At 41.8% G+C, this 13212-nt stretch overlaps 2 protein-coding genes across 4 annotated transcripts; one reads left to right on the forward strand and one right to left on the reverse strand.

The window, feature by feature from the left end:
* The first annotated feature begins 22 nt into the window (after positions 1–22).
* Positions 23–6269, forward strand: dlgap5 (discs, large (Drosophila) homolog-associated protein 5). Of its 3 annotated transcripts, none has more exons than XM_030400283.1 (19): positions 23–164; positions 1138–1386; positions 1489–1661; positions 1760–1834; positions 1945–1984; positions 2068–2166; positions 2296–2394; positions 2552–2626; positions 2708–2742; positions 2837–2973; positions 3180–3353; positions 3457–3545; positions 3686–3846; positions 3955–4056; positions 4234–4489; positions 4583–5166; positions 5279–5447; positions 5764–5816; positions 5990–6269. In XM_030400283.1, exons 2-19 carry the CDS (start codon positions 1149–1151, stop codon positions 6095–6097), a joined length of 2667 nt encoding a protein of 888 aa, XP_030256143.1. In that variant the 5' UTR covers positions 23–164; positions 1138–1148; the 3' UTR covers positions 6098–6269. The 3 variants fall into 3 exon arrangements, with proteins under 3 accessions (XP_030256143.1, XP_030256145.1, XP_030256144.1); XM_030400284.1 differs by lacking the exon at positions 23–164 and adding an exon at positions 263–389; XM_030400285.1 differs by lacking the exon at positions 5764–5816.
* Positions 6270–6411: 142 nt separating this feature from the next.
* On the reverse strand, positions 6412–12792 carry rsph10b (radial spoke head 10 homolog B). Its single transcript, XM_030400288.1, has 17 exons — positions 12468–12792; positions 12290–12365; positions 10555–10623; positions 10145–10318; positions 9979–10064; positions 9774–9894; positions 9467–9539; positions 9255–9367; positions 8990–9176; positions 8786–8894; positions 8548–8627; positions 8131–8279; positions 7792–7896; positions 7527–7691; positions 7095–7191; positions 6800–7016; positions 6412–6504 (listed from the first exon to the last, which is right to left on the reverse strand). The coding sequence occupies exons 1-16, from the start codon at positions 12716–12718 to the stop codon at positions 6835–6837; spliced, it is 2037 nt and encodes a 678-aa protein (XP_030256148.1). The 5' UTR covers positions 12719–12792; the 3' UTR covers positions 6412–6504; positions 6800–6834.
* Between the last annotated feature and the right edge of the window lie 420 nt (positions 12793–13212).

Here is a 13212-nt window from a genome sequence, read left to right on the forward strand (position 1 = left end):
CCAATCAGCTTTACCGTAGATTAATTTCAAAAAGTCACCCGCCATGATTGTTGTGTTTTTCAGGCACAACTGAGTCCGTCCGTTGTGTAGTGAGTTTTTTTTTTCGCTGGACGGCCCAAAGAGGAAGTTTGTTTTTATACCTGTATTTTAAAAAAGAGAGTAAGGTAAGATGGCTCTGTAATTATATTGTTTCTAAATAAATTGTTTTAAACCTTTGGTTGCTAACTGAACCGTTACATTGGCTCGTGGTTTCCTCTTGTTTCACAGTAAATATTTAGCTAGTTGAATTGGTGGCTAACGTGTTAACATACATCTTGCACTAATCCACTTTTTCGCAGTTTTCACGGACTTAAACATTAACGAAAGCAAGCGCACTCGACTTGGTTACTGTGAGTGGTCGGAGTGAAATTGTTATAGGCTTTGATAAATTGGCTAAACTTGACGTTAGATATTTGAACCACTGCCTTTAAGCTATCGTTAGCTTCGGTTTAGTGTAACGTGACATGGTTCAGGAAAGTTGTTTCTTTATACACAGAAAAGGTTGTAACATGTGTTGCCTCACGTTATGGCCCACTTTAGCCACTTAATGTCACGTTGTTTGGTTTGCTTGATATAACGTTAGCGTTGGAGTATTTCGTATTTCTTTGAAAAAAGCGTTAGCGTCAAGCTAACTTGTAGTTTGGAGTCAAACCTCCCAGGACGTAAACAACACAGCAAAAAAAGAAATACAATTGTGTATAGTCTACATATTTGATTTAGCGTTGTTCATGTGTGCTAACTTAATTTATTTGATGGGAAGCTGCTTGTTTCATATATATTCTGATTTGCCATCACTGTTTAAAATTTTGTTGACTATCACAACACAAGTATTATGGACAATAAAAGTCTAGTTAGGCCTTGTGTCTCATTTTTTAGATTTACTTCCTAAACAGTCACCAGATACCAGAATTGTAATGGTTTACCACAGAACAATATCGATGCCATTGTGTTTGCTACTGCATCTTTTGAGTCCTCCTACTTTACAAAAACCCTTTCGTAAAATAGTACTTCCATTATTGTGTCAGTGTCATTATGGCTGAGCAGTCTCAGGCAGTGTGCTTATAATACATCATCTGTTCTTCTTCCTATTGACTGCAGATACCTGAAACATGGAGTCTCGATTTTCTCACCTGCGCCAGAGGGACACCAGTGTGTCTATGCTGAGGGTAAAATTGTCCCGAAGAAGGTCTCAGTCCCAGAAGGAGAACCGAGAGCGAGCAGTGAACACACGCAGGCATCTAGACAAGCTCGCAGAGCTGGAAATCTCTTCCCTGGATGCCTCCATTGCGATGGCCAACATGTCAACCATTCATGAGAAGACGATGAACAGCACAAAACTTGATAAAAGTAAGGATTTATTTGCCATCACAGATAAAACTGTGCCACCCTTTTTTTCATGCCAATAGTTCTAGCTGATTTGTGACTCATCACACACCTTTTCCTCGACAGAAATGGCCTTAGAAGAGAGGATGAAACAGCTTGAACGCTGGAAAGAGCGTAAGGCTCTTGAGAAGGAGAAGGAAAGGAGAGAGAAGGAGCGTAAAGGGATTTTCAAGACTGGCATGTATCATCCAAAAGACACTCTTGTCATTGTCCCAGCTGCCTCAACCAGAGCTAAGGAGGTGAAGGATGACTCGCACGTAGACTAGTATTTGATGTGCATATCTCCCCCAAATGTAGGTGTCCAATGATCAACATGCAATATTTGCTTGTCTTCCAGACAAAAGTGAACACCGCTCCATCCCAGAGTACCAGAGTCACTCGTTCAATGAAACAACAACAGCAAGTGCAGAGGGTACTACACTACTCTACTCTTAAATGTATTTGTCACGTGTTCTCATATTTTCCACAATGCTAAAAGCTAACATGTGCTTTGTTGCTTTCCTTTTGCTAAAATTTCCACAGCCTCTCAAGATTCAGGATCCAAATACTGAAGCAAAGAAAGGTACGTTTAAGTGAACATGCCTATTACTTTAAAAGAACCATACTGTGGTGCTTTTTAGATCTGACCTCTGACTCCTCCTGTAGCTCAACCTGCTGTGGAAAGATCAACTAGGAGCCGGGCAGCTCCTGTCAAGCCTGCTCCTGCACCCGCTCCAGCAAAGACCAAGTCCAAAGTTTGTGCAGGTAACACAATAAGAATCCAAATCTTCCCACTAAACTGTAACTTCTGACCAGCTACCATGTTGGTTTCACCCTATTGTGTTCCCTTATTTGCATCTCAGTCTGTGTCTCTGTCATGTCTGTCATGTGTAGTGGAACCTGTCGCAAGACCTTTGTCCACCAGATCAGCCAACAAGCCTCCTATTACAGCAGCTCCTGTAGTGAAAGACAAACCCAAGGACAAGCCTGCAGGTACACACAGAGCCATGGCCATATTTGAAGCCGTTTTTTTTTCTTTTTGAATAATTATTATTGTAAAAGCACTGGAGACTGAGAATGAAACAGGGAGAGACACTATTGTTTATTAAATCCACTTGTAATAGTTTAAAATTCCTCTCTTTCCCCTCAGATGTGAGACCTACAAGGAGCAGAGCATTTGTCAACACTAACGCCCCCTCTTCTGACGAAGAAAGGAAGTGTGAAGGTATGCTAACAATAATCAATTTTGTTTTTCCTACATGGACTCTCTTCATTTCTGACACAAACCTTTCTTTTTATTATACAGAAACTGACAACTTTGTCCAGCCTGCTGTCCCCAAGGTGAGCATTTCTGTGAATTGTAAACGCCTTTGTTTTTTGTTCTTGTTGTTTTGATTAATGATCTGATTAATTAATTTGTTTCTGTCTTGTGTAGGAGCCTGAGCCGGATCCCGTTGAAGCGCTGACCTCCTTTGCTCCTCAGGGTTTCATTTTCCAGGCTCCCACTGGCTTGTCGTCCTTCAGGTTTGAGCCTCTCACTCCTCGCTCCGCGGACGCCTTCTTGACACCAAGGTCGGTCTGTTTTTTAACTTATTTGTTTATAGTCATTTTTGAAGATATTTAAAACACAATGTTTGTAATATTGTAATATTGCACATAAGCCCTATTACGTAAATATTGCACCATTGCTAAAGATTTTTGACTTCTGCGCTTCTAAAAAATGTAGTTAAAACTTGATGATGTTTTCCTTCCTTTATGCCATTTTGTTATGACTTTAGCCCCACCTTCTGTGTTCCTGCGGCCCCTGCATTCAACACTGACCCTCAGACGGAGTCAAGCGAGCCCTCTCCACCCAAGTCCCCTCGCCGCTCTCCTCCTCGTACATCTCCCGCAGTGGCTCCTCCAACTCCTGCCAGCCCCCAGGAACCAAAGCACGATGTACCATACTTTAGGTGACATAACTTACTTTCTCTGCATTTCTTCTTCTGATTTTGCAATTAACTTTTCATTCCATTGAAAGTTTTTCAATCAATTTCTTATTTGTATATCATTCAGATCGGAAATTGCCAATGAGACGGATGGACTGACGAGTCTTTGTGTAATCTGGGAGTCTAAAGTGGAGGATGAGTCCATCCCAGAAGAGAGTGAGTTTATCATCTCACCATCCTGAATATGTTCAATTTAGTGCTATAAAAGGTGGTGGTGATCTTAATTCGGGAAACATGACCATATCCGTTGAACAAATGAGTTTAAATCGGTGTCAATCTCGCTTTTGTCTGTTCAGTGAGAGATCGTATGCGTACAGCAGTCGGCCAGGCGAGGCTGTTGATGAAGGAGCGCTTCAAGCAGTTCAGCGGTCTGGTGGACGACTGCGAGCTGGGCCGAGGGGAGAAGATCACCACCTGCACTGACCTGCAGGGATTCTGGGACATGGTTTATTACCAGGCGAGTGCCTCATAGGAAGAGAGGGACGTCTCAGACGTGTTTCAGAAACCAACCACACAAGGAATAAAAAAAGATTAATGTTGTTCTACTTTTTTTGCCATCTTTCAGGTAGAGGATGTCAACAAGAAGTTTGGTGCTCTGAAAGAAGCAGAGAGTCGTGGCTGGGTGGAGGAGCACAAACCCCTGCCACAACAGAGGAAAGTAGTGAAGGTGAGAATATTTGAAAACACGCAACACTGCACTGATTAAAAGGAAAAATAATAATAATAAAAAAAACATGCTGGGGACTTCTTTATACTCGATTATATTATGTGTGTGTAAGTGAGGTCTCTATTTCTGAGTTAAAATAAAGGTTGAGCAAATTATTCCTGTCCTGTCCTTTGCCAGAAACCATCAGCTGCACCCACCAAGCCAACAGGAACCAAAGGGGCAGCCAAGTCTCGCCTGGCTGCAGCCAAAGCAGCCATGAAAGCCAGACAGCAGGCAGCGGAGGCAGAGAAAACCGAAATGGATGCTGGTACTGATAAGGACGACACCAGCTCCAACTCTCAGGAACCGCAACCCCAGGCAGAACCCCAAGCAACTGACTCGGTGGTCTTTGATGGAGGCTTCTTCCAGGTGGAGAGCCCAGCCAGACCGTCAAGTGAGAGAAAAACAACTTGCTTTTCCCTGATCCTAATGCCTGATCTGTAAGACCTTAGTCTTTAAAGTATTCTGTATGTGTTGTTTTCTGTAGGTACAGTAAGGAGATCCACCCGTCTTAGTGCCGCTGTGCTGCCGCAGCCTTCTCCCTGCTCCAACTATCTCTCACCCAGAAGAGTCACTCGACGATCCCTGGCACTGGCACAGACTCCTGTTAACGCTGCTGCCGCCTCTCCTGCTCCACCCCTCCAAACTCCTGCCCTACTCCGCCTTACTCTCAACCAGACCCCAGCGCAAGCACCAAAGTCTCAGCGTGGCACTCCTCAGTCATTCCAGGAGAGAAAGGACACTGTCGGTGTCTCTCTTTGTTTTTCACATGTGAAGGAAGTGCTTTCAGACAACACCCAGCCTGAGGGCAGCCCTACACAGCAGTCAGAAACCGCTCCTGAAATGAGCATAGCAACACCTGTACAATCACTGCCGTCAATTTCTGTAGTCGAGGACGAAGGCGAAGACCTCTCACCAAGACTTTCCCCTGAGATGACAGCATGTCTGAGTTTCACGTTGTCACCCTGCGTGACTCCAAGCCAGCCTCCAATCTCGTCCCCTCCTGCTGTGCAGGGCCCCATGAAGACCCAGGAGTCTGTGTGTGACACTCCAGACAGCTCAGTTGTTGAGGTAAACACATTTTCAGGCTTCACTGTACTGAAAAATCACAGCCACATAGGATCCCCTTAAATCAAGCTTCATATCCATTCTTGCTTTACAAGTTATTCTCTTGCCATTTCAGGAACTTCCTGGGTTGGACTTTGAACGTTACCTGCAGCCTTCACAGAGCTGCAGCTTGTCACCCATGGGGGAGCCAGTTGCCATGGAGACACTCTCACCCATGGCAGTGGATGTCGAAATGGAGAGTCCCAGAAGTCAATCCGAAGACCTGCTTACTCCTCAAGAAGCAGGTATGATTGATGCCCGTAGGTACCGTTCATGCACGCACAATGTGTACACCTGGGTTTCAAAGCTCAGCACCACTAATGCATGATGAAGCTCTGGTGGAGATTTATTTCAAATGAGTAGAACTAAAATTTATAATTCAGTAATCGTTGGGATAGCAAGATTATTCGGGTTTTGTTCTTTCTTTTTTATTTTAAAGAAAATGTTGTACTTGTCCTGGTTATGAGGGAGTTGCCATGCTTTATTCTTCTGGCACAGGTTTATTTTGAACAAAGTGCACATTTGTCTGTTTTAACTCACTGTTCTGCTCACTTGTCACAGTCACCACAGCACTGCCAGCGCTGTCTTCAGTGTTCACTCTTCAGTCACCGCAGGTCAAAGTTTTTCCCTTTTTTTTCTTTTTTTCTTTCTTTTTTTCTTAAAAATTATTTCCTCACTTTCAAATATAGACTTTGAATCCACACTGAATGATCAATTAAATTAGCTTTTAATTTTAGTTCTTTACCGTAGCTTTGTCATTGCTGAATATTCTTTCTGCATTTCTCAGGCCCAGACCGCAGACTCTGCCCTGCTGCTCTTCACCCCGGACCTGAAGGACCGGATACGCCAGTCTGTCTGTCCAAGTGACCTCATGGTCTTCACCCCTCCTCTCTAATGTACAAAAAAATATATTTTCTTTTACATTTTATAACTTTGACATATATACTACTTTTAATTCTCTTTGGTGAAAAAAAATCTTTTGTGATACTGACTTTTCTTTTTAGATCAATGGAAAATAGTTTTGTCTGCAGTTTGATCTTATTAAAGTTTTAGTTACTACAAGGAAATGGCCAGTACTCTTTATTCACATCTGAAGGTACAAATATATTTAGTGCTTTTAATACTGTTGCTTTTGACACAGTATGAGACTTTCACTACTTTCAAAACCTGGATAAGTAATGTACATTACCATTTACTGGTACCACTGTATTTGAAGGCATTGTGTTTATTTTTTATACTGTTTGGATAGTTGAACAGAAAAATTGGCTTCATCCTTGATTCGTTACTGCATCATCATTCTACCTGTAACACAATACAACAGAACATTTACCACTACACACATCTTATGGCACAATCATGGGCAGGGCTGAAATTATTAGCTACATGGAGGGAGAGTGATGGGCACCATCTGGTGGCTGAGTTTATGACTAAGAAGTGTAGCTTCAATTCTTGATGCATACATACGTTGAAATACAGTAATATTAAGCCATTCATTCTGCTTGCACTTTATCAGAGTCAACTAGTGAACTAAACAACTTTAACTCGGTTAAATCTTGTGAGTGGTCTAAACTCATACATTGAGCCCTAAGTGTGCTACCTGGCTTTTTATTGGTTCTTGACCAGAGTGATGCATCAATGGGTCTCCTGGTGGAGCTTATCTTCTTTCATTTTTCTGAACACTAACTGGTAATGTTCAAAAGCTGGGAAGAAAAAATGGTTGAAGAATTCATGGATGGTCTTTATCCAAAGCCCCAGTTCCTCCATGCCTCTTGATTGCACCCCAGGTCCTTCACCTCGGGGTTCTTCTGTTTGTTCTGCAGGAAATGTGAGATGTGAGATTTTTGAAGATTAAAGCCAAAAAACTTAACTAGTGAATTACCCAGAAAACAAACCTGCAGATTGAAGTTCCTCATTGACTTTGGTCTCGACATCTTCTTGACCCTCCTGGTCCTGGGTGCTGGGTAATTCTGCTGTGTCACTCGATTGATTCTATGTAAAGATGTAATTACATGATTATAAAGATTACAGAATATTTCATCAACAGCAGGGGTGGGACAATACTAATACCAATATGGAATATTGGACGTCTTTTAATAGATTTCTAGACAGATAGTCATAACTTGTGTTGGCTGTGAAAAAATTGTAAATGCAATTCATCGGAGCTACTACCAGGATAGAACCCTGTAAATAATTTTTTTGTGCCAAATTTCCAGCTTTACCTAGTAGTATAAGTATAAAAGGCACAGTTTGCTGGAATGACTACATTCTTTACATAGCGTGGTAAGGTGCACAGAAGTCATCAGTGGCTCGAGAAAGAATCTGACCGACTGGGAAGGGCTGTTTGTAGTCTGCAAGATTTTCTCGCTGGCCTCCCCCTCATGTGGATCCTTGGGGCTGGACAGTGACTGGCCCTCCTGGCCCACAGAAACCTGCTGACACTTCACCTCAGTGGAGCCCAGGAGTACTTCAAAAAACTCCAGGAATGTGATCTGCAGCGCAATGTGTGGGATAATGACAATAACAGAGAATGTTAAACTTTCAAAGGACACTGAAACATAATGAATGAGTCTGTAAACACTAGAGATGGACCTCCAAATCCAGACAGGAGGACAGGTTGCTGGGGTCACGGCTCTCTGCTGTGATGATCTCCATTAATCTCACTATGGTCAGGTTATTGTCCAGCAGATGGAGATCCTAGCAGAGAGAAAAAAAACTGTCGATCACTTTGATGCAAACTGATTGTTAATAGAAGTTCCTTGAATATATAACCATACAATACATTTCATTATTTAATTGAGTCATGTAAAATTGGCCAGCCCTCTGGCTTTTCTGTCGTAACAAGCAACAGGATTTGCATCCTTTTCTTATTGTTAGTGGAGGAAAATTAAGCAGCAGATATGGTTATCTTCATTCTACAGTGTGAAGCACCTTAAACAGCCTCAGCAGGTGCGAGCAGGCCATGGTCTGATCATCTCTGGTGGCTGCACTGACTTTGCAGAAGGCCTGATAGACTTCCCAGCTCTTCTTCAAATAGTTCACAGCCACCACAGCACAGTCTGGCTGCTTAAACAGGAAGCCTGGATCAACAAAGTCATAGTCAACAAGCACAGCTATTACAGTAGGTTGTCATCTCATACAAAACAATCATAAAACACAGGACATACGAGGAACCTGCACACTGATGGTTTTCTCATCATTATTATGCTAAATGATGCTTAAATATCTGGTTATGCCGCCATATTTTCCCCATTTGAGGCTTCTGACGCTGCTGTAAATAAGTTTGCAGGTTCATTTGACATCTGATATGTGTGTGTGCACATGAGCCTTTAAAATTACAGTGTACACCTTTTACATTCTTAGCATTAGGAAGGATGTTGTCTGTCATCAGTTTGGAAAAGCAGGCAACCAGAAGGTGTTTTTGCGACCTGTGAAAAGAGAAGTAATGTTACTTCACCAAGGCTAAAAAAAAAGGTTTAGAATAGTAGTTGTAGTATTTCACTCAAAAAAATAACAACTACATGGTAGCACTAGAAGTATTTTAGTTTCATCTTATGTTAAAAATCTGTTACAAGTCATCCCTTACACCATGTCCTTATGGTAAATGTGGTAGGCCACAACCACAAGACAGCTGAGGAACCTATTAAGAAGTATAGTGGTGAACGGAGAGTGGATCTCGGCTGCAGTGACATCCTCTGAGACACACAGAGTAAAAACATGAAGCAGTGTCCATAAATACTGTTATTATAATGCTACTGATGTCCTCTTCTGTGTATGTGTGGGTTTTCACCTCTGATAAAACGGTCAATCTGTGTCAGAGTGATGTGATGGTGGATGTTACAGTCTTTGAGCAGGCGCCATAACTGCAGGCGCGTCAGCAAGGCGGTGTTATCTGGGGAACGGGCACGGCCAAGTCTGCTGTAAAAACTGTAGATGGACCTCAGCTCTGTGCCATGCATCATCACCGCAAACTCCACCTGTTACACATGAGCATCAGGATCCGGAGTGAAAATGAGGATGTGGGGAAAAGACTTTATAGTGAAGCAGGACCTGACCTTTGTGCGCTCGGTGTCCCGCTCTCTCTCAGGGATTACATCCAGCAGATATTCAATGCTCAGAGCCATGTCTGTTGAGATAGATGAATCACTGCCTGACAGAGGAATTGCACCTGTAAAAGGATGCAAAACTGTGAGCCTGTGTACCAGCCCACTGTAACACTATTAATGATATCCTGCACTTGAATTTTGAAGATATTGTGGGTGTTTACCGCACGGAGGGATGGGAGTTCCATTTCCACTCAGGTTGTGTGTCATCATCTGAACATCCACAAGCTCTTCTACCTTAAAATTGAATTTTCTTTAACATATGTGTTTATCATAGGTCTGTTACTAAATTTGGGTGAGTCAAGAAAGTGGCAAAAAAGTTAGATCTGAGTACGTTTTGATGCTGAATCCACATACAACACCCTCTTTGGAAAACTTGTTGGATGCTTGATTAACAGCTGGATATGTTGATTTAAATAGTCTGTAAAACCTCTAAGATAATGCTACATGTAAGTGTGCATGGTTTCATACCTGAACTCCATTTTGCCACAATCCGACATACTCCTCACCCAGTTTTAGCCACCTCATCGTGCCTTCTCCATGTCTCTGGTTGTTCTTCCACTCACCAGAGTAAATGTTACCAGAGTGGTAGCTGTTAAAACAAAGATGTCAGCTATAGACACTTCAAATTGAGTGCTAATCCCAGGCTACAGATTAGGCATGCAGCAATACATACCGTCTCTCTCCCCATCCCTCTCTGTTGTTCTTCACCCAGTCTCCTTTGTACCAAGAGGTCTTATCCTGATTATAATACACTGTGCCCTGAAACAAAGATATCAATTTAAAGAAATTAAAAATAAAAAGACAATGATATACCTTAATTATAAATTGAAAGATCATACCCTTCCGTGCCTCTTGCCCTGATCCCACTGCCCTGTGTAGGATATGCCAGTTTTTGCACATTTGTAGGTTCCAGTCCCATGCTGTATACCATTGTACACTTCACCTTCATAGGAACTGCCACCTGGCCAGGTGTAGGTGCCTTGGCCCATGGGGATGTTGCACACAAATTCTCCCTGTTGGATTAAAATTTACTTCAATTTTGTTTGGATTTATTGTCAAATTGTTTATATGATATTCTATTCTATTCTTTTTTTCTTTTCTTTTTTTTTTTACCAATTCTATTCTATTTGATTTATTATGTATGCCAGTGAATACATAATAAATTAAATAGAATAGAAGTTTAGAATGGTTAATGTACACACGGGGTCTTAAATGTTATAAAGCACATTGAAAATTCCTTCATAAATACCTCATATTTCATTCCGTAAGTCTGTGTGAAGACACCGTTTCCATCCATAAATCCCTTTGAAAACATACCCTTCAGGGAAAACAAAGCAGTGACTTAATGATATTGTTTTGTTAAGCCTTACTGTGAATGCATTTTTCATTTTTGTTTTGGTATTACAGAAGAGCACAACAAAACAATGTATTTAAAGGAATACATTAGAAATACAATTTCAGGCAGTTTTAAAGGTGCAATATGTAAGAATTGGCCGCTTGTTGAATTCATACTCACAACAAATAAAGGGCAACATATTAAAGTAACTTGTAGCTCCCAATTGTAGCTCCCGTTAGCTATTTAGCTCAGTTAGCCGTGCAGCTAGTGGCAAGGGCTGGGAACTTAGAACACGAAGGTGTTTACAGGGCTCGCTGTTAGCATGCTAAACATTGCAACACAATACACAGATGTAATAATGTCAGTACTGTTATTCCTCCCCAATCTGCTGATCATTTTAGTGAAGGCATCAAAGTTTTCGACTAACATTAATACATATCGCCCCTTTATATCCACCTTATTCCTGACTTCGTGAGTTTACCCATGGTTCATAGCGGTATTCGGTTATGCTCTTCCGGTTGAACTGGCTGACCTCGGTGTTTACGTTAACGTAGCTGTCATGCTCGCTCTAAAACCGGCTTTTAACACAAAGAAAGCGACAGAATAGATAAAAATCGGCGGTGGATACACAGTACAGATGTTTTAATAAGTCGTGAGGACAGTTCTCACAGTGCCTCACCCGTCAGTTCTCACGGAGTAGGCAGATGACATGAAGCATTAGCACGGCATTAGCCTGACGTTAGCGATGTAGCTAACGTCAGGCTAATGCTTATCTTATATTTTCTGAAGATGTTGACGGGTGGAGAATTACGCAGTTACAAAAGCACAGAAGCATACAACTACCTGCACAGTAACAAAATAGGGAAAGTTCTGTTGAAGAAACACAGCGAGTTTATATTTCTGAAGGCAGCAGTAGCGCCCAGCCAGAGTGTCAATCAAGCTAAACATACAGCGTGGACAATGCTGAAGGAAAGTGAAGCCGTGGAGAAAGGCGGCTGCTCGGACGTTGCCGGGTTAGGAAAGTCATGCAGCAGCTATTCTGTGGAAGATATTCATAAACCCAAATATTTATTTTAGTGTCAAAGCCGCGAGCCGCGCTAGTCTCCATTCCTCCTTCCTCAGCATGGCGTGTAGGGCGCAGGGCAGGACAAGTTTGTCTCAGTGGTTGATGTACTACACGAGACGTTTCTGAAAAAAACTTCAATTTTCATGAATTGTTGTGGCAACCAACAACGGCACATGTTGTACCTGAGCTCATTTTAAAAACAATTTAGCTCTTATGACCTAACGCTAGTTGTGTAGGGCTAGCTTAGCGGCAGCGGCCATCATGCAGTTGCAAGGCAACCGGAAACAGAAAACCGCCGGCGGAAGTAGTTATCTGTCATGGCAGCCCCCATAGGCTCCCGAGGAAACAGGTGGATAAATTGAGAAAAAGAAAATAATATTGTTACCCACTGAAATACTTGAATAAAACAATTAAAAGTGACAATTGATTGCCTAATGTTCTACAGTAGACTAAAGTATTCAATTGATTGCCTAATGTTCTACAATAGACTAAAGTATTCATAAAGTAAGTATTATTTGTAGGTTTCTGAAAATCTAAGTTTTCCCCCCATGGCATCAAGATATGACGTCATTTGCACTGTACCTTGTACATATGGCCTCCTTCAAAACAGGCGAGTCCTTCTCCATGAAACCGGCCTTCACTTGTCCCCCCTTCATATCTGTAAACGCGACACTACAATTAACACTTCAGCTACAGCCAGTGTAACGTGAGGGTGCTCTAAAAAATAATGAGCTCATAAATGTTATTGGTGTGTATTTACCTCAGTACAACTAAGCTAAATAGTCTTGGAAGTTTATACATGTCCTCACTGTCACTCTCATCATTGACAGGAAGGCTTTGGTGGTCTTCCACATCCGCTGAGTGTGCCTTCAAACTAGCAGAGCTGCTCACTAACTTTCTTTTTTCTTTCCCTCCCGCTGGCTGTGGTAATTCTGCGTTTCCGCACGTTTCCTCGGTATCCTGTCTATCGTTTTGTGTCATGTTTCTTGTCTTTTCTTTCCCCTGTGTCATACTGCGCGTTTATGTAGGCTGTCTGTCGTGCAAGCTAGGATCCTTTCCATGGTGACGGTTTCTGTGGTAACGGACGCTTCCAACTACGGCAACCTTCATCAGTCAAAAGGGCTAATGTGCTACTTTTGAGGTACTCTTGAGGTAAATTGTGCTGCTTATGCTTCATACTTTAATTTTTAAAATACAGGACTTTTACTTGTAGTGGGGGTATACTCACAGTGTGGTATTGGAATACTTCCTCCACAACTGGATTTATTCATACATATGTTTATTACCAGAGGTGGAGGTACTCAGACTTTGTACTTCAGTAAAAGTAGCAAAACAACAGTAAATACTTTGTTACAATTAAAAGTCCTGCATTCAGAAATTCCAAAAGTAAAATTACTCATTGTGCAGCATGGCAATTCCAGAATAATGCACAGTATTGTATTAATGCATAAATGTTTCCATCACTTGAATGTTGAAGCTGGTTAAAGTGGTTGAACTTCTTCTTA

Source organism: Sparus aurata, chromosome 20 (genome assembly GCF_900880675.1).
Source record: "Sparus aurata chromosome 20, fSpaAur1.1, whole genome shotgun sequence".
Lineage (NCBI taxonomy): Eukaryota > Metazoa > Chordata > Actinopteri > Spariformes > Sparidae > Sparus > Sparus aurata.